The sequence below is a fragment of the Salvia splendens genome, chromosome 8 (assembly GCF_004379255.2).
Source record: "Salvia splendens isolate huo1 chromosome 8, SspV2, whole genome shotgun sequence".
NCBI classification, from domain to species: Eukaryota; Viridiplantae; Streptophyta; class Magnoliopsida; order Lamiales; family Lamiaceae; genus Salvia; species Salvia splendens.
This window is the reverse complement of record NC_056039.1, coordinates 425,378-446,554: the sequence shown is the minus strand read 5'-3', so window position 1 is coordinate 446,554 and position 21,177 is coordinate 425,378. Positions and strand designations below refer to the sequence as shown.

The 21,177-nt window shown below is 35.6% G+C and overlaps 2 protein-coding genes across 2 annotated transcripts; one reads left to right on the top strand and one right to left on the bottom strand.

The window, feature by feature from the left end:
* Window positions 1-1,368: 1,368 nt before the first annotated feature.
* LOC121744582 (putative nuclease HARBI1) lies at window positions 1,369-2,677 on the bottom strand. Its single transcript, XM_042138177.1, has 3 exons — window positions 2,246-2,677; window positions 1,920-2,145; window positions 1,369-1,814 (listed from the first exon to the last, which is right to left on the bottom strand). The coding sequence occupies exons 1-3, from the start codon at window positions 2,675-2,677 to the stop codon at window positions 1,369-1,371; spliced, it is 1,104 nt and encodes a 367-aa protein (XP_041994111.1).
* Window positions 2,678-7,042: 4,365 nt separating this feature from the next.
* Window positions 7,043-7,987, top strand: LOC121743149 (dehydration-responsive element-binding protein 3-like). Its single transcript, XM_042136366.1, has one exon. The coding sequence runs from the start codon at window positions 7,187-7,189 to the stop codon at window positions 7,772-7,774; it is 588 nt and encodes a 195-aa protein (XP_041992300.1). The 5' UTR covers window positions 7,043-7,186; the 3' UTR covers window positions 7,775-7,987.
* The last annotated feature ends 13,190 nt before the right edge of the window (window positions 7,988-21,177 follow it).

Sequence of the window (21,177 nt, the reverse complement as noted above, 5' to 3'; positions counted from 1 at the left end):
TGAGTTCGATATGGCCAAGGCAAGAGAAGAGGTGTTTGCTAAGCTAGGTACTGTCGAAGGGCTTACAGTTGATCAAACTTATGATCTGTGCAACATCTTGGGAGACAAACCTCAACGACTGGAAGTGTTCAATGGCATGCCCGACAATGCAAGACTTGGGTATCTCCTACGCCTGATTCAGTACGAGCGTGGTGCCATTTGAATGGGTTATGGTGCTATTTTTTGGCTTAGTTTATATATATAGCTATTAAGCATAGTTTTTCCAGTATTTTGGCGTTGCTTCTAACTGTTTCAGTACTTAGCTATTGGTTTGTTTAGCCACCTGAAAACTGCAAAGACCCGTAGCTTCGTTTTGTGGGTAAGCAGTGACTAAATTATGTTCCTTCTAATGGACAAATGTTTGTTCATGTTAGACGTTTATCCAATCTGAATATCTCAAAAAATGTTATATTTAACATTGGAAGAGGGAGTATACTTTAATCCTTCTACCATTTGCTGCTCCCTCTTGATTCTTCTATCTCCAGTATGGAGAGAGATTTATAATGGTCCTGAATTTCAAGTGGTTGTAATACGTTTTGAGAGCGAAGGGCTATGGAGGATGACGTATTTTCCGGCCTTGCCAATAGCCAGCATATCGAGAGCAAAGTTGTTCAGACGTTCCAGAAAAGTTTGATAAAGAAGACATTTGAAATGGAAAGAGTTACGAAAACGCTCTTCTACGAACAATTATTAACGTAGCTCCGAATTTATGCAAGCTTCCCAATCAGAAAGCCAATTACGACCAAACTCAACCCAGTGAACACAATAATAACATTCGCCTTGAAGTTCACAACTGCAAGGCCGGAGGCGCAAGATGAGCAGGTGACTTCCTTCAATGAAGCATCACTCGACTCTGCTGGTTTCATTGGAGTGTCGAGATTATCTCGGTCAGCTTGGACGGTAGAGCTAGTAGAAACTTCCACGGCCACCTTGTCATACCATTTGAAAGATCCGGCATGATTCCCATTGACTGGACACTTCAAATAATGTCGACCGGGATGCATAGCCCTCTCACCGGCACGCTTTAACACCATTCTACCGCAGCCACATACACATTCGGGCGTATCGTTCATCTTGCTCATAGTGCTGATAGAAGATGCATAGATATATGAAAATGAAGAACCAAAAACAAATCAACAAAGAGAAAATTAAGAACAAAAAACAAATCAGCAAATAGAAAATAAACAACCAACATCAAATCCGCAAAATGGATAAAAACTAAAGCATCAATGTCAACAGATGACAAAAGAAGAGATGAGTCATTCAATTTTCTAGTTCAAGACAAAGACCGAAACGTAATTATATAGCATCACAACCAGATACTTTGGACTAGAAGTTATTCCACATATCTAATGCTATGCTATCCCTCAAGTTAGTCCACTCTGATGACGGCTCCACGCAATCAACATAGTCTAGTCCAATGTTGTCTTCCTCAACAGCCGTACTAACTCCGTCTAATTCAATTTCGGCGGGATCAATTTCCATCTCACGTCTAATAAAGTTATGGAGGAGGAAACATGCCATAATCAGACGTATTTGCGTTTTGATTGGATAAAAGGATGCACTCCGCAGAATTCCCCAGCGCATTTTCAATACTCCAAAAGCTCGTTCGATAACATTTCTTGCCTTCGTGTGCCTCATGTTGAAAATTTCTTTTGTGTTCTGCGGCATCTCGGTGCCTGGCCCCCATTCCTTCAAATGATACCTAACCCCCTTGTAAGGAGTTAGAAAGCCACTACTGTTTGCATAAGCATTATCGCACAGATAGTAACACCCTGTATTGAAGTACCCCATTTTTAGTTGTGTAATACCACCCTCTCATGGACAAATCAATGCACGTTTGAGTTGAAAATATATAGTTTCAAGAAGTTGTACTATACCTTGTGGCACTTTCAGCCCACCCTCACGGGATACGGCGTCCCTTAATACACGAGAATCACCAGCCGACCCCTCCCATCCAGGGAGCAAATAAACAAACTGCATGTTACGGTCACACACCGCAAGAGTGTTTGTCGATATTTGCCCTTTCCTGGATCTGTACCTAGGTTTGTCCTCGTTGCTAACCAAAACATTAATGTGTGTGCCGTCAAGAGCACCAAGACATCCCTACAGTAATAAAATAAATAATATGTGTGGCAATTAGAAAAGGCAGGGAACTCATGAGACTTTATACAATTGATTACCAACAACAAAGAGACTGTCTTACCTTGAACCATTTCCATCTATAATCCGTGCAATCATTTGGCACTGGTTTCGGCTTCGAAAGCAGTATAGAATGGAGGCTAAGAACAGCAGCTAGAACGTTATGCACACATCGCGATACAGTTCCCCCCGAACGCCAAAAGTTTTGGCTAACAACACGGTTTTTTTTATGGTGCGCAAGTATAGACAGAAATATAGCAGTTTGTTCTTCAATCCCTAGACATTTCTTGATTGTGAGACCACCACGACCAGAAAGTATACGACACAGCCTTGCGAATGTGTTACGATCCATTCTCAAATTGGCAATGCAAGCCGCATCAGTCCAGTGTACCAGGCGATCCAAGTTCTTCAACTGTATTGGCATCTTTCGGATCACGCTGCGCCGACGTGCACGCTCCACAACCCGACGCCTTTGCCGAGTAGAACCAGCATACATGTATTCATTTATAATGGCAGTGGTTTCTACGCGATATATAACCATAATGTCCTCCAACAACATGCATAGATTCATATAATTTGTAGTGAAGGTTGTCATCTTCACTACACAACCGGATTCAGCAGAGTATGTAAAGTTAAATGAACGCATCATAAACATCGGTATATAATCTAAAAAACTAACAAACACATGTATAAAAATAAAAGAAACTCACCAGTAGATAAAAACACACTGAATACAAAAAATTGTTGTTCGTCGACCTCGCTATCGCTCCAATCTAGTAGCAGTGTACAACAATTCCGATCCAACCTGTCAGATTCATAAACAAACATACCGCAGTGCGTCAGAAAATGGATTACAAGTCTTCAATTGAAGAAGTAGGGTGACCGTAACAAGGCTCACCGGCGATACCTACCAATTTGTGTCACACAATCGACAGTGCACGCCGTATGACTGTGTCGCCTTTCAACAATTCCAGATTTTGATGGTTCGCTCAAATTCTGGTGTAATTTGCGCACCGATTCAAATTGGGGAAATTAGGGTTCGCCCAGTATTGCAGTGTGAAGATAATATCAGAATGGGTTGGGGCTTCGCTTTTTTAAGTTTTCGAGATGTCAAGGGCCAAATTAGTAAATGGAACTCCATTTCTGGGCACAATCTTCAAAGCAGAATTTAAAAACCACGTCCTGGAGGAGAATTGATTTAAGGGTATTACACAGCCCAACAGTGCGGGCCTTCTATTTCTGATCGGGCTCTCCATAAATATTCAGTGAAACATGAACATCATTTAAGCCCAAGAATTCACCCTATTTCTCACCATTTCTGGAAACTTAAACACCCCCTTAAGGGATATACATATATAATAGTATAAGAAAGAGTCATTATCGAAATCTTAATATTTAAGTGACCACATATTAGTCCTTTTCTGGTAAATTTTAGTTTTCTTCATAATTAAGCTCTTATTTTCCTTAATAAAACACCATTTTGATATAAATTGTTTTAAGTAATTGACAAGTACTTTGACCCGACATAACACCGGAGTAACATTTATATATATAGTCGCATGAACTGTATATCAGTATATAACAACCAAGTAAGTAATTAAATATGAATATCTCTAAAGTCAGAAATTTAAACCTTAAATTAATAGAATTTATGAAGTACGATATTTCTGTTTAATTGTGACAGCTAAAAATACGATATTTCTGTTTAATTGTGACAGCTAAAAATCTAGCTAGCTAGCACGTTTGGCTTATATTCACACTATTTAGAGTCATGAAATTCAACTATATTAAATGTGTTTATTAATGCTATTTGCTTATTTATATTTATAAGCCTAAAGTACAAACTAAAAATTATACTGTAACAAAATACTTAGATAAATAAAAGAGCTAGGCCTAATTATAGTACCCCACATAGGCAATATAATTAGGAATTTAGTATCAAATCGTGATTAATAACACGCAATTTGCAAGATATTATACAAAAATGGGACCTTAACTACGTCGGATTTAACATCATTCTGTTCTATAATTTTCTTTCGTTGATATATCCGCATTAATTAATTAATACAAGTTAAATAAGTGGGTCTCTAATTTTTGACCAAAATCTCTTTATAATCTAGTATTAAATGTAGGTTTCACGTAGATTTTTTTTAACAACTGAAATATTTATCACGTCAATTCTTGTTAAAAAAAATAGGGAACCGAATAGCAATTTATCTATAAAAATCCAAACTAAAATTCCTCTTCAATGCAGAGCAATTTTAAGCAAACAAAATATCTTGATTTTAGTTGTTTTTCACAACCTATATAGTTTCTCTCTTGCTACAATGAAAACAAAACATCTTGTCATCAAATATACACGTATAAATAATTATTTATTCAAGAAATATGTTTTACTAATACAAATATTTTTGAAGTGGACCTTTCGTAGATATCGTGCTTGGCCAAGTTTGCGTGTAGACCACAAATTATCAGAGACATATTCACGTTGTGAAAGTACTTAAAATTATTGTCCATTTTTATTTCTAGTGTGATTTCTGAAAAATCATTTAATGTATATTTTAATCATCAATTAACAGCTCTATAATACTCCTATTTGATTCTGTTAGCAGGTGGCTAGGCGACATTTTTTAATACAAAGAAATGCTCAAGCCAAAGATTGACTAGTACAAGTAAAAAAAAAATTCATAATAGAAACAATATATAACAAATAACGAAAATAACGAAAATATTTATTTTATCCAAAATTATAATTAAAAAGAGTACACATTCTATATAGTACATATAGATATGTAACCCACCAAATCAACTTTGTGGAAAAAAAGAACTTAATTATGATACTGACCACGCAGGAAAACCCTAGAAGTGGGTTATCAGCCCTACATATATAATTAATAATTATAAAATGTATTAAAAAGAAAACCGTGACGACTTTCGTGAGTGGCTGATCATATAAAGATTCGATTGAATCTTGGCAATATTTTGTAGGCTTAGGTGGTGTTCGGTTTCCAAAATAAAATAATACCAAGATAAAATTTAGGATTGAGTTGTGAGATTATTTTAGTCATAGAGGGTTCTATAACTAATTATCTCATGATTATCCATCTAGAATTGAGTTGTAGAGTTGAATCTCATGAACCAAACACACTACAAATTTAATCTCGGATACAATCTTGCAAACTGAACGCCCCCTTAATATACTATATGTGTATACTTGTATTCAGAATATACATTTCTCCTATTTTAAGAAATGGAGGGTTAATAGTCCTTCATTAATCATTACATTGAAATTAATGTAAAGGGACTAATTAAACCCATAACCTAAATATCAAATTACACAAAAATACTTGTGAATTTTATTAATAAATGTTATATTTATTTTAATGAATCATCGCTAGTATTCAAAACAAGCATGTAGAAATTTTGGAGAGGAGAAAACGACAATTTTGCATTCACTTGATTTTTGCAATAAGTATGCACACCTATATTTTTTTCAAAGAATTTGCAAATGCTTTTCAATATCTCATAAAATATTGTCATCCATATATATAAATTAAAAAATCAAAACTATATATAATGCTGGCAAAACAAGTACTGTCCATATTTATATTCCAAATTAAGGTTATAGTTTGACTAGCTATATGGTTTATTAAAAAATGCAGTCCTTAATTTATTCATTATTCAAAAATAAAAAATTACAGTGTTACATAATAATACTAGGATTTATCCCGAATATACTCTCGAGTAACCTTTGGGAAATTTGTTGTCATTTTTTATTTATTACTAATATATAACCAAAAGAAATGATGAAATGAATCGGGTCATTGAATCGGTCAATGGAGCCCATTTTTGCATAAAATTCAGCCTAATCAACTCTATTTCTTCTTTAAATACAGAAAAATGAAGAAAACAAGAGAGTTACACTTTTGATAGTACTTATAGTAATAAAATATAGAGATGACCTTGAATTGTAAATATGATTAAACGAAATGGAAATTAATCTAGACATTAAATACTATACTTATACTACGTTTTCTACCAATAATTTTTATAATGAACGATACAAAGCTTTATTATCTTTTAAGGATATAAAAATTGAGAAGCAAATTACGTATATTGGAAAATTTTTAAAAATAATAACAATTTAGGACGCAAAAGAAAACGTTCCAAAACTAATGACAAATTAACTTAATTTTTGCCTTTTAGGATGCTTCCATTTACTTCTTTTAATCTTAGTTGGGACACTAATAATAAGAACATTTTTTAAGTGTTGGTGATATAATTAAAAAAAACACCATTTTTAATTGTATTAAAAATGTCGTTGACGGATTTTTTTTGTTGTTGTACTTCAATAGTAAATTGAAACAGTACAAGAGAAAATAGTTAAAATCTATAGTAATAAAATTGGAAATAACATAACTAATCTTATCGATCACTCAAAATAAAATAATAAAATACTACTACCAATTATTAATTATTGATGGTGAAATAATTTTAAATAAAATTAGTTTAAGATCTAAATTTATAAGCCAAGATATGCGAGAAAAACTCAAGAAAATAAAATAAGGTTAGCTTTTGTGAGAGAAATAAGAATACTACAAGTGGCGACTGCTTGGAAGGTCGAGGGATATAACTCGATGTATATAAAATCTGTAATCATCATTCATCTTTATGCAGTCAATATTCTCTTAATTTAATGTACTTATAATATTGTAGTAACTTTTTCCAGTGCCTAATAATTATTTTTAAGAAAAATAATAAATTTCTAATTATAGAAAATAAAAAGATTTTAGGATAACTGTATTCGCATACAGTTACAATCCCATCCATGTGTGTATATATATATACGCATACACTCTCTCTCTACCACCCATTCTCATTTCCTACTAGGAAAGGTTTACAATCCAACATGCACATTTTTCTCTCACAACACCCACTAAATTTTCACTAAAATCATTCCATTCCAAAAAAAATAAAAAATAAAAAATAAAAAATAAATAAAATAATGAATGCCGATCAACACTCCTCCCAGACGCAGGGAAAGATCAAGCGAGCTCGCGGCGGCGGCAGGAACACCAAGCACCCTGTCTACCGCGGTGTCCGGATGCGGAGCTGGGGGAAATGGGTGTCCGAAATCCGGGAGCCGCGGAAGAAGTCGCGGATTTGGCTAGGGACCTTCCCCACCCCCGAGATGGCGGCGCGTGCTCATGACGTCGCCGCGCTCAGCATCAAGGGCTCCTCCGCCGCCCTCAATTTCCCCCAAATCGCCGCGGATCTCCCCCGCCCCGCCTCCCTCAGCCCGCGCGACGTCCAGGAGGCGGCCGCGAAGGCTGCGGCTATGGACAAATTCGATGTTTCTCCGTCGCCGCCGTCGCTGGCATCGCTTGTGTCGTGCCTCGACATATCGGCGGCTGAGGAGGAGTTGAGTGAGATCGTGGAGCTGCCGAGTTTGGGGCCGCCGTGTTTCGAGGGGAATGAGTTTGTGTGTGTGGAGAACGCGGTGGAAGAGGGGTGGTTCGACGCGCCGCCTCTGTGGGGCGATGCGGATGCTGGGATTTCGAGCTGCTTCGAAACTTTGCTGTGGAATTATTGATTTTAATTGTGCATTTTAGGTGAGTTTTTTCTTTTGTAATCATCTTTTATTCTACCCTCTTTTCTCGTAATTAGAGAAATTCTAGCCCTTTTTATTTTTTTAATCAAGGGCTTGCATTTCTTTCTCTTTCTCAAATCAATCCTATTGTACATTCTTCTCTCTTACTCTTTTTTTAATGAAAAATGCTCGAGCAACCACAATAATGTGTAAAAGTCTCAAGAGTAAATTTCATGTTTGTTATAATCGAGTACTAGTAGTACTACTTGATATGGGCATATGTCACTGAACTGCTCTAGGCAATAGGCATGACTTATGTTTAATTAGGTGTTACAGAATCTACGAAGCTAGAGTACTATACTGAACTTTCTCCATATCGGTGTGGTGTGCCAATTATTCTTCTCTATAATCTATTGTTTCATTATTTTTCTTTTTAAAATTATTGTTTGATTTTAAGGTGGGACCATAGAAACTCAAAGCCAATAGTAAATAACCATGTTACTTATTTTTACCTGGCATATAGAATCGTTATTAAACTTGATTGTACTTGTCGATGAAATATACATAAGGTCCATTTGATAACTAAGAAAGTCGAATTCTCAATCATGAATAAGAACGTTACATGTTGCTGCTTGGCACATGCAATCATTATTTAATTTTAAGTTACTTGTCCATGGAATATAATTGTAGTGTGTATATATGGTAGTATATAGTATAAACAATTTAACTCATGTAGTTTCTTTCTTTCTATTGTTATGCTATTTCAAATTATACTGAATATTATTATTATTACAACTATATAACTATTATCATTATTGTAAAATACTAGTACGAGAATAAAACATTCCGACAATAAAAAGGACACTAATGTGTAAAAAGAATCGATCCAGTACCCTTTTAGAAATAAAATCAATGGGTCGATATTGTTGAATCAAATCTTTTTTCCAGACCAAATACATTTTGAGGGTCCAAAAAGTAATTTACAAAGAATACTCCACATATATAGATATAACATGCATACGTATATTTTACCAATTTATTTCCATTACTACCGCAACCTTGGAATTCGTCTACCTATAACGTCCAAAATTTTCAATGTATATATAAGTTCTAAATTTATCAAAATTTTCTAATTTCGAGATTTTTTATTGTTACGAGCTTTAATATTATTTTAAAAATAAAGGTTAACTCGAAGATATCTTTTTAAATACACATAAACTATATCGATTCTGATATTTAGGAGCATTTTCACATAAAATTTGGCGAGTTGGCTCATTATGCAGCCAGATTGTCGATCTCTGAATATTTTTAAAAGTAAAACCAATAATAATTGGGGTTAGTTTTATATTTTGTATAGTCTAAAGGTTTATACGCAAATAAAATCCAAAGTATGCTACATCGATTTCACATATATACAACTGATATGCTATATCATGAGGATATGTCAATCCCATCACTATTTTAATACTTTATCTACAACTGTATTATTAATAGTATTAAGGTACAACTTTTGAAGTTAATGATAATCATGCTTGATTATAAAACCATTGTAAAAATAGTATGTTTTATATACACACATGCCATTAAACGATCAATTCAACAAATGGAATATGTTTATTTTCCTATATATTGGCACTAATAGTTTAGTGAGATAACTAAGTAGTACGTTATATTATATGGATTATCACATGTTTTTAATTATATTCATGGTGTTGATCAAATTAGCGAAATTCCTTGTGTCACACCATTTTCCAACATTCGCTCCAAATAAAATTTATTAGTCAAAATCAACCAATTAATCATTCTACCCGACAATCTTTTTAACTAAAGTTATAATTATATAAGACAGTGGATTAATGACCTCTTGAAAACGACTTACATAAAAAAAAAGGAATCATAATTTAGGGTTTATATATAGAACTCTATCCACTCTTGTCTTATCTCGGATTCGAATCCCATCAATATTTGATAAGTCGAATTGTAAGTTATATATTGTTATTTTAGTACGGTTTGTAACTTTGTGTATAATAATAATACTATTATTATTTATTATATGCACGATTTGATAGTTACTAAATGTAAACAAAGTCTAATCAACTATCTAGCTAATCATCATTAGGATGATAATTAAGTCTAATATGTAGTTAATTAAGCTAAACTTCGAACTCGTGAGTGTAATATATATGAAAAAGGACATAAAGCAAAACGCCCTAATATCAAAGTTCTTATCAACTTTAACTTCGTGGTTAATAATTAGTGTACACATAATTTTCAACCCCAATACACACCACACAAATAATAAAGCTAAAAGACAAACTAAATCAAATAATATTGTATTTCCCAGTTTTTAAATTTTGTCTTCAATCAATCAAATTGATATTACTTACATATTATACCCAATTAATTTCTCCATTTGAATGATCTTATTTGACGATCGACATGATTAACTAACTAGACATAATTCTTTGTACAATATAAATTATAGTAATGCTAAATTGAGTCTACATAAACTTTTTTAATTGGGTTTTATAGATAGGGTTAGGTTTTCTAACTAATTATTATACGTTAATTTAAATTTTTTTAATGTACGTACCAATAAAATCTGATTGAATGTCGACGAATAAGACTTGCTCGAATATTCACTGTTTTTTTAATTTTTCTTACTCTTCATTAGATTAAAAAAATAAAAATTAGTAAGTTATACTAATAAAATTAGTAGGATCCACAGTTTATAAAAAAACGTAGTACTCCCTATACTACTTTAGAAAGAATACTGAAGTCGGCAAATTATTTCTAGCAATAGTAGGTAATTAAAAAACACAAGTTGCAATAAAATAATTACAGGTGTAATTTAAGAATAAATATCTTTTTAGTTCGTTGTGAAACTTATTGATTAATACTAGTACTAGTATGCTTCAGCTTATAAACTATTTATCGATCTATGAAAATAAAATAAATTAAAAATTAGCTGCACATTTATTATATTTTTAAAAAAGGTTTCACATGAATAAAGACTACTCTTCGAAAAAAATTAATATATATTTCAAACAATGCTAATTAATGCTATATATTGCGCACTCGTTAGCTTCACATATATAGAACAAGTTCAATTTATTTTGAATGTTCGAAATTACATAATTGATCAACAATTAATTTTAAATATTTCATTAATTATTATTTTTAAACACCGAAAATGTAAGAAATATCACTATATTGATACCACAAACCCAAAAAGGACTACGTACACACACATATACTGGTACTATAATTTTTAATTAATGAATAAAAACAAAATGTCCACATTAGCAATTGAATTATCGAATGGCTAAGATGTCCCTAATGATTCAGATAAGATTCGCTTTACTAATAATGGAACAATTAGATGCCAAAAGTATAAGTAAAAATTAATTAGATGTATATTTAACCTGTTGTTCTGATAATTTATGTCGAAGTTTATGCAACAACACTACATATATATATTGAGTCGGCTAGCAAATCCAAATAATTATAAAAATAATCTAAAATTACTTCCAATTGTCCATATTATTGTTATTGGTCGGTTTCGGGTAATTTGTTCATTTTATTCGATTTGTTTGATAAATTGGCAAGTAGTGCATTTATATATGCATGTGTTAGAATGATGAACACCACTAGGCGATACACTTCGCAGATTTACTTACGAAAAATTATCAATATATCAAGTGAAACAAGTTAAACATTACTTCAAATCTTAAATCCTATATTTCTTAATACTTCGTTATACTTCGTTAAACATTACGAAAAATACATTTCTAATTGGAGTATTAATTATTAATACTTCAAATAATTATAATTTTTAATGATTAAAATAATTATAAATAATAATTCAAATTTGAATTTCTGAGCACAATTATTAGTTGATTTAGTTCATATATGTAAAACATGTAAGCAAAATAATTGTAACATATTCTCTATTTAGCATTTTTTTTCAAAAATGGATGAAATTTGTAATTTAAAGTTATTTTTTAGCCACAATGAACAAGATTGCATCCGGATTCAAAGTAAGATTTAATTAAGTAGGTAATATTACCTTGTCTGTGTTCAAAATAAGACCCCCCGGCCCCTATAAACACTTGTCTTGATTATATTATATTTCTTGTATTATATAAAAGGACACTTTGACATATATGAAATTCCTAATTATTAAACTCTTAAAGTTGCCTATAGTCTACTTAAAATTGACATGTATTCATACTCATGAAGGAAATGGTCCTACTCGTTGAAAATCCACAACATGTCCAAAAATGTAGAATACAACTAGCATAGAGTACAAAAATTTAATATTGTCGGAAAATAATGAAAGAATCTATATATCGTCATGCATAGATAATGTATGTAAACTTGCATGAATTATGTAATGATTAACTATTAAATTTATTAAAATACTTATAAAGAAAACGACATGAGTAATGAATAATTTTGCATATTATTTAGTGACTGGCACCTTGTAAAAATATTTTAGATCTATTATATATTTTTCACCATAATGTTAACATGACTTTAAGTAGTATAAAATCAATCATAGCCGAGATACGATCCCATGGATTTGATATGATTTAGTTTTATGATATACTCCCTCCGTCCGCGAATATGAAACTCGTTTTTCCGTGTTAGTCAGTCCACAAAATAGGAGTCTCAGTTCACTTTTACCATAAATGGTAATAGGTTTTCACCTTCCACTAACTCATTTCACTCACATTTTATTTAAAATTAATATATACAAGTGGAACCATTGTTCTACTAATTTTTTTTCCGCTCATTTTTCTTAACATTTCTTAAAACTCGTGCCGCCAACAAATAGGACTCTTAATGCCGGCCAGAGGAAGTACTAGTGTTCAGTTGGATGCGTTGATTTGCGTTCAAACAATACTTAGCATTGAGATAGTAGGAGTATTACGTATAATTACTCATGTCTTATTATATTATACTACCATTCTCGTTCCACAACAACCTTCAATTTACACTTTTGACATTCTTTAACTATATTTAACTTTTAAATCCTCAAAATAAAAAATCGCATTAAATTTTGCAGTACATAAATTGGGTATTGATATATGATTTATTGGAATTAAAAAGTGAAAAAAAATTGTAATATATGGAAAAGTGGGAATATTTTTTATATACTACTCCCTCCATCCCCAAAGAATATGCACTTTGGGGTCGCCACGAGTTTTAATGTAAAATTGGTAAAGTAAGAGAGATGTAAAGAGAAAAAGTAAATAAAGTATTGTTAGTGGAGAATGAGTCTCACCTCATTAAAGAGAAGAGACTTTCTAAAATTAGAAAGTGCATATTCTTGTGGGACGAACTAAAAAGGAAAGAGTGCATATTTTTGAGGGACGGAGAGTATATTTTTTCTGAGTTTTTTTTAATTTTACCAATATTTTTTTACAAAAATTTCAAGGTGCAAACCACGCCCAGTCGTACCCATTCTGCCCACAGCACGCCACGTGAGATGGTAAGCTGTTCCTCTCTTCGAAGGAATGGTCGGGAAGTCTAAGGGCATCATTAACCCCGTCTCCATTTCCGGCCCCAAGTCCCCTCCACGTCATCATTCCTCTACAGTTGCGGCCCAGGCCCCAACTGCTGTAACCCTGCAGGTTGCGGCCCGGGCCGCAACTAATAAATGACACTATTCACAACTCCAACCTATTTAACTCGTAAACGCAATTCGTTGAACAATTGAAACCGAGAAAATGCATTGTTCATTATAAATTAACATTACATTACTAAACGAAGCAAATTTGAAATACAAGAAACCCGGACCACGCCTACTACTTCTTCATTTGGGCGCGAAGGTAGGCGATCATCTCACGGTGCAACTCGATCTCCTCGTCCGACATCTTCGATGTATCCATCGATGTCAACTCCGTCAGCTGGCTCATCTGCCATGTAATATTCATCTCCGACAAAGTGTCGGCCATATTATCCAGAGACGGATTGGTCGGCGGTGGCACCATAGCGGAGTTGCTCGCAGCTGCCTTCCCCTTTGCTTTCTTCTTGGCCGCCTTTGTTCCTGTCGGGCGGCACTGAATGCTAGGAGAGGAGCAGAAGACATCGTCGTCCGTCACGTTGAGGTCGATCGCCAGACCTCCTTCGCTCGAAGAGTAGTTTCCGGAGGCGGAAACTTTGGTTCTCTTCGCTGCCCCAGTTGCCGCCGGCTCGGCACCGCTGGTGTACTTCGGGCTCTTCTCGACGAGCTTCCAAACTTCGAAGTACTTGAAGGTCTTCTTCCCGTCAGTGAAGAACGCATCCTTCGCCTTCTCGACGAGGTCCGCCTCGCTGTGCCCGCTCGGCCACATACGGACTACGTTGGCCCACTTTCCATTCCACTTGCTCATATCCGCCTGGACCCGGCCCCAATGCTTGCGCAGCTTCACGTAGCTACGCTCGATCGACCCTTCCAGACGGCCAGCGTTATATTTCTGCGCAATCCGCTCCCAAAAAGCCTTGTCGGTCTGCTGGTTGCCGATGATAGGATCCTCGGCGACGTCGATGTAGTTCCTCGCAAGCCACATTGTCTCGTGCGGAGTGTACTTCTTCGGCCCATCCTCCTCCCCGACCTTCTCCTTTCCCCGCTTTTGAGCGGGCTCCATCTCACTGAGCTCGAACTCTTCGGTGTTGACCGGCGATGTAATGTCGACGTTCCTACCGACTCCCGGACTAGGCTGTGTCTGCGATGGTTGCGACGACGGTATGTACCAATTGTTCGAGTTAACGAACTCCTCCATCTCACGTTGATCGCTGTTGAACCAATCCATTGGCGCCGAAACAAAGGGTATAATAGAGTATTGAAATGGAACACATGATTGAAATGGATGGAACGCATGCTCGTATTTATAGACATCGAATTAAAAAAAATTGGATTTGCGGCCCGGCCCGAAGAGCGTGTAATGCTGGGCCGGGACGCGGGACATGCGGCCCCTCACCGTGCAACCCCGTCCCGGGCCGGGACGCGAGACGCTCCCCAGGCCGAGAACGCGGCCCAGGGACGGGCCTGAGCCGTGCCGCCCTTCCGTGTAATGCATGGGACAGGCCGGGACTCGCGATTTGCGGCCCGGCCATGGTGTTACGGATGCTCTTATGAAAAAATTTCATTTATTAGAACGGTAATGTTTTATATCGAAAATAGTGAGTCCTAACTGATACACCTATAAAGCCAATTATCTATCTAGCTGGATCATGAAAATTAAAATGAGAATCATGCTAATTGGGGTAATTTAAATATATTTAGAATGAGAATCTATGTGACAGCTGGCAGCGGTGTCGGCATTCCCCAAAGAGAGAGAGAGATGGTGTGATGGATGTTGATGTGGCACATCTTATTCATATCATAGCCTTCCTGCTGTCTGTACGGACACGTCTTTTCTTTTCTGTTTCTGTTCTAAACGCTGTTTAGAGAGATGTGGCACATCTTAAGCGTACACCCCCAATAGCCCCGGCCCGTCCCAGTTTTTGTCCATATCTACAATTTTTTTGTCTATAGCCTCAAAATTTTGTTTCAGCCACTATAGTGGACACTTCCAATAGCCCCTAAATTTTATAATCAATTTTCATTTTAAATTTTTTTTAGTTTTAATCAAGTATAATTAAAACTATTGCAATATCAATAATTAGAAAACGAGGTAATTGGACCTGAATATTCGTTGTATTACAAAAGGATAAAATTATACAACGAATATTTAAAATAAAATACAACTAAAAACTCTGCCACCGTCTACTCGGCGTTGGAGAAGACCTCCACGACTAAGATGGAGGTAGGTTTGGGCTCGATGCCCACAGCGGGGGAGATTGACTCCACATCCACGGCTGGGACGGAGACCCGCCATATCCCGTCGGCTGAGAAGGATAGCCGCCATATCCCGATGGCTGTGAAGGATAGCCAGCCGACGGCTGTGAAGGATTGCCTCCATAGCTCGATTCCTGCGAGTCGAGGGATTCGTCGTCTCCAACGTGCATTTTTTAGAGAGTGAAAGTGTAGATAGTGAATGGAGGGATTTTGTGAAAATGGTGAAAAAATGGGTGGTGGAGAGTGGTATTTATAGAGGTAATTAAAAAAATTAAAAATTCGAAGAGGACCGCCGGCGCGCCTATAGGCGCGGCGAAAGGACGTCCGGTTCGTCCTCGCCCTGGCGTCGCCTATCCGTCGTCCGCCGCCTACCGCCCCCATTTCCTCGTCCGCCCCGGGGGCGGACATCTCTCTCACTATAAACCGCCCCGGGACCGCCCCCGCCGGGGCTATAGGCGCGACGGTCCCATAGTGGATGCTCTAACCCTACTCAATATACGACGCCGTTTTTGCCGTTTCATAGAGGCTCTCATGCCGTCGCACGTGCGACCTTGCCCTCCTTATTTTCTCATTTCTTATACACTAAATCGATCCTATCACTTCATTTTTATTACAGTACTCCAATAAACTTTCTCAGTTCCATTTTCATTTCGCCATTTTCATCACTAAATCGATCCTATCACTTCATTTTTATTACAGTACTACTTTTGTAAATAAATTTCATACTATTCACTAAAAAAATTTCACTCACTTAAACTGATGCATTTGTTTATAGATGGAGGGTGTACTAATACCAATTATTTTCATATATATATAGATGCTACGAGTTTTTTACATTATATATATTGAGATGTTCCAGTCTTAATCGAGTATTTTCTGTTTAGGATAAAATGCATATTTTTCATTACTACATTGCTCAGAATTAATCGGGAATTTAATGGACAATAATTTCTTATTTTTTGCAGTTAGTCTATGGAAAATAAAACGAAAATCCTCCAAAAAGAAAACCTTTTTTGTAGTGTAAAGACAAAAGTGCACATAATTGCCTAAAAGTACTCCAATCATTTGTCTTTTTTGCAATAAATTAATCAAGAAAAGAAAAAAAAAGCTGAAAAAGGACGCACTCGTTAATATTGCAACATTGTGAATATAACTAATTAAACAATAAAAGCATATATAGAGATAGAGGTAGAGGTAGAGGTAGAGGTAGAGATAGAGATAGAGAGCAATAATAATTATATACATTGGCGTATCCAAGATTTTTAATTCGGGAGTACGATATTTCCAATACCTTAGACCTTTAAAATTTGATCGATCATTTTATTTCATTCTGTTAAATAAAATACTAGTAAATCTTTTGAGTATAAATTATTCATATAAAGTATAAGGTATTTATGAAATATAATAACTTCAAAATAAAGGTAGAATAAATTAAAATTATAAGCTATCTTTGAAATATAATAACTTCAAATAGAAAGTAGAATAAATTAAATTACAGCAAAATAGTTAAGTCTCCTAGTAAATCTTTTTATTATAAATTATTCATATAAAGTATAACCTATTTTTAAAATATAATAACTTCAAAATAGTAAGTAGAATAAATTAAAATTACAGCAAAATACTTAAGTCACCTGTAGAATATAACTGTAAAAGGGAGTAAAATTAAAATACAACAACTAAAAAAATAAAATGCAGCAAAATAAAAGGGAATATGTGGTTTAATCGAATAAGAAGACAGATAGGCAATTTCCAAAATAGAATGGAGATAATAGGCATTCTTCAAAATAGAATAAAGAATAATTATATGCAAGGAAATAAACTATACAGCTCACAGCAACCAGGATCGACTTGGGTCTCTGCGTAGACTAAGTGGCATTCAACCGCTGGACTACAATGGTTTGATTGAAAAAGCATTACAGTCATAAATATTTTGACATTTAAGATATGAAAATTCAAATAAATTTTAAATATCAAATTAACTAAGCCTTAATTTGTTGAATACGTCAGTGATTATATATGCATACAGTCATACATATTTTGACATTTAAGATATGAAAATTCAAATAAATTTTACATATCAAATTAACTAAGCCTTAATTTGTTGAATATTGACGTTACAAATTGATGTTTCGAGCTTAAATGAGATTTGTATATATACATAAGTTAAATTATAGTAGTACATCATTTTCTTGAATAGAAAATCAAATATCCTCAAAAGTATAGCATAATTACAAAATTCATGATTTTAGTCGAGCTAAATTTTAGTCAAAATAACCAAAAAAATATGTTGGCTAAACTAGTATTCCCACCGTTCGTAAAATGTTGTCTATGTTTGACTCAACACAGATTTTAAGAAATGTGATGAAAAGTTAGTGAAAAAATTTAGTGGAATATAGGTTTCACATTTATATACTAATTTTATAATAGAATGTGAGTATAATGAGTTAGTGGAAAATGGACTTTATTTATCGAAAAATGAAGAAAAGCTAAGTAAACAACATTTCATAGACGGATCGAAATAAAAAAATTGAACAATATTTCACATACGGAACAGAGGAACGGAGAGAGTATAAGCTATTTTATTGTTGATGGCTAGTGATATAGTATAATAAATCAAATATATTTCATAAAAGTAAATGATCTGGATTCTCTTATAAAATGGGAGACATGAGATGTGCAATGATGGATGATTGATTTGGCATCAACAAACATAATAGCGAAGTGCTAAATTCTTAAGTTATTAGATAAAGTAATTTGTGGTAAATTTTATTCTAGCAAAGTGTGGAGTATTTCAATACTACATGTTATGTGTTCGGTTTACTCATCATAAATAAAAAATAGTTGTAATTATTAAATTTTAATTGGGATTAATACATGCTGTTGTGTTGAGAATTAGTAAATCCTAATTGGCTTTAATTGGAATTAAAAAATTCCCCTATATAATATTAGGAATTCGCCATTAGAATTTATCAATTTCTAGAGTGTTAGAATAGTATCGAGAAACACAATCAAGAATCAATGAACAAAAATGATGAACACACTTTGGGAAAAATTTGGAAAGCTTTCTTGAGAAAAATCTAAAATGGATGTTATCTGTTACAAACTGAAAACATCTCTCTCTCGTTCTTATGTATGAGAACCGAATAAGAGAGCTTAACAACTAACAAACTAGAAAGCTGAAACAAACACAAAAACTGTTACAAATCCAACGGCTAGTTGAATCTACGGTTGACATTCAATCTTGCAGATGGCGCGCTTGATCGGACGGCTCCTGAAGCTCGGGAGCTGTGACCTTCTTCTCGGCAGCTCGGGACTCTTCTCGGCAGTTACGAGCTCGGGACTCTTCTCGGCAGTTACGAGCTCGGGACTCTTCTCGGCAGCTCGTAACTTTACTATTTTCCTCACACTCAGCAACTAATAATCATTATTCACAATCTCCACCTTGAATATTATTTGCTGAGTGATCAACTTCTTTTACACATCCCAACCAACTTCAAACACAACTCAAACTTCTCCCTCGGTAAGGTTTTGGTGAGCATGTCGGCTGGATTTTCCAAGGTGTCTACCTTAAACACCTTCACCCTTCCCTTCTCTATCTCTTCACGAATGAAATGCAGACGCACATCTATGTGCTTGCTCCTCTCATGAAACACATTGTTCTTAGCTAAGCTGATGGCACTTTGGTTGTCACAACCAATGGCTACTGCCTTCTGACTAACACCAAAATCTGCAGCTATCCCCTTCAACCAAAATGACTCTTTCACAGCTGCTACCAAGGCCATATATTCGGCCTCTGTGGTGGACAATGCAACCACACTTTGCAAGCTGGATTTCCAGCTCACTGCACTTCCATATAGGGTGAAAATGTAACCTGACTGGGACTTTCTACTGTCAATATTCCCAGCATAATCACTATCACAATAACCCACCAACGCATCCCCTTTTACCTCCTTATTTCCCTTGAACAGGATCCCAAGGTTTCCTGCTCCATTCAAGTACTTTAATATCCACTTCAAGGCTGACCAATGCTCCTTGCCATGGTCACTCATGAACCTGCTGGTTACACTGATGGCTTGAGCCACATCTGGCCTCGAGCTGATCATTGCATACATGATACTCCCCACAATATTGGCATAAGGGACTTTCTGCATCTCAGCTCTCTCTTCCTCAGTTTGTGGCTTCTGCTCAACAGACAATCTGAAGTGTTGGGCCAGAGGAGTTGCTGTAGGTTTTGTGTCTTGCATCTTGAACTTTCTGACCAATCTCGAAATGTAATCAGACTGGTTCAACCAAATCTCCTTCTTGGATCTATTTCTAACAATGTTCATGCCCAAGATCCTTCTAGCATTCCCAAGATCTTTCATATCAAATGCTGACTTTAGATCCTCTTTGATCTCTTGAATCACCTTCTTGCTTGAACCAGCAACTAGCATATCATCCACGTACAAGAGCAAATAAGCCACCACCAGACCCCCTTTCTTCTTGATATAAACGCATTCATCATATTTCGATCTAGTGAAGCCATTTGCCAAGATATGATTATCAAACTTGATATGCCATTGCCTACTAGCTTGCTTGAGGCCATATATACTCTTTTTCAATAGACAAACTTTGTTTTCCTCCCCAGCTTTGGCAAAGCCCTCTGGCTGTTGCATAAAGATTGTTTCCACCAAATCTCCATGCAAAAAAGCCGTTTTCACATCGAGCTGCTCCAGCTCCCAGTCCAGCCTTGCAACCACTGCCAAGAGAGTTCTTATGGATGTGTGCTTCACCACAGGAGAGAAGACCTCACTATAATCAACTCCATACTCTTGTGTGAAGCCCCTTGCTACAAGTCTAGCCTTGTATCTGATTTTCACATTATCAGCCGACTCCAATTTCTTTTTGAATATCCACTTGCAGCTCACAATCCTTCTTCCTTCAACTTTGTCTACCAATATCCATGTCCCATTTTTCAGCAAGGAGTCTATCTCCTCAACCATGGCTTTCATCCACTCACTTCTTTCTTTGCATTCCATGGCAGCTTTATATGTGGCTGGTTCCCCAAACTCCACCTCCTCAGCTACACATAATGCAAAGTAAAGCATCTCTGAGTCAGCATATCTGGCTGGCATTTTGACATTCTTTCTCCTGACTCTATCTCGAGCTAACTGATATTGGCTGAGATCCTCAGTCTCTGCATCTGACCCTTCTTGTGGCTGATCAATATTTCCATCATTTGCTCCACCTGGAACCACCTCTTCAGACTCCACTTCAGGCTCCACCTCAGGCTGTATTCCAGATCTCATAGCTTCATCAGATACTGCAGCAGCCTTTGCAGAACCTTGTGACTTATTGAAGGGCATCACAAACTCATTGAAGACTACATCTCGGCTCACAATGATCTTGTGATTTCCAGGTTCAATGCTCCAAAGCCTGTATCCCTTTACACCAGGTTGGTATCCCAGAAGCACACATTTCACTGCCCTTGCATCCAGCTTACTTTGTTTGAGGTGTGCATAGGCTTGGCAGCCAAATATCTTGAGATCTGAGTAGTTTCCATATGTCCCATACCATTTAAAGTCTGGAGTGTCACTCT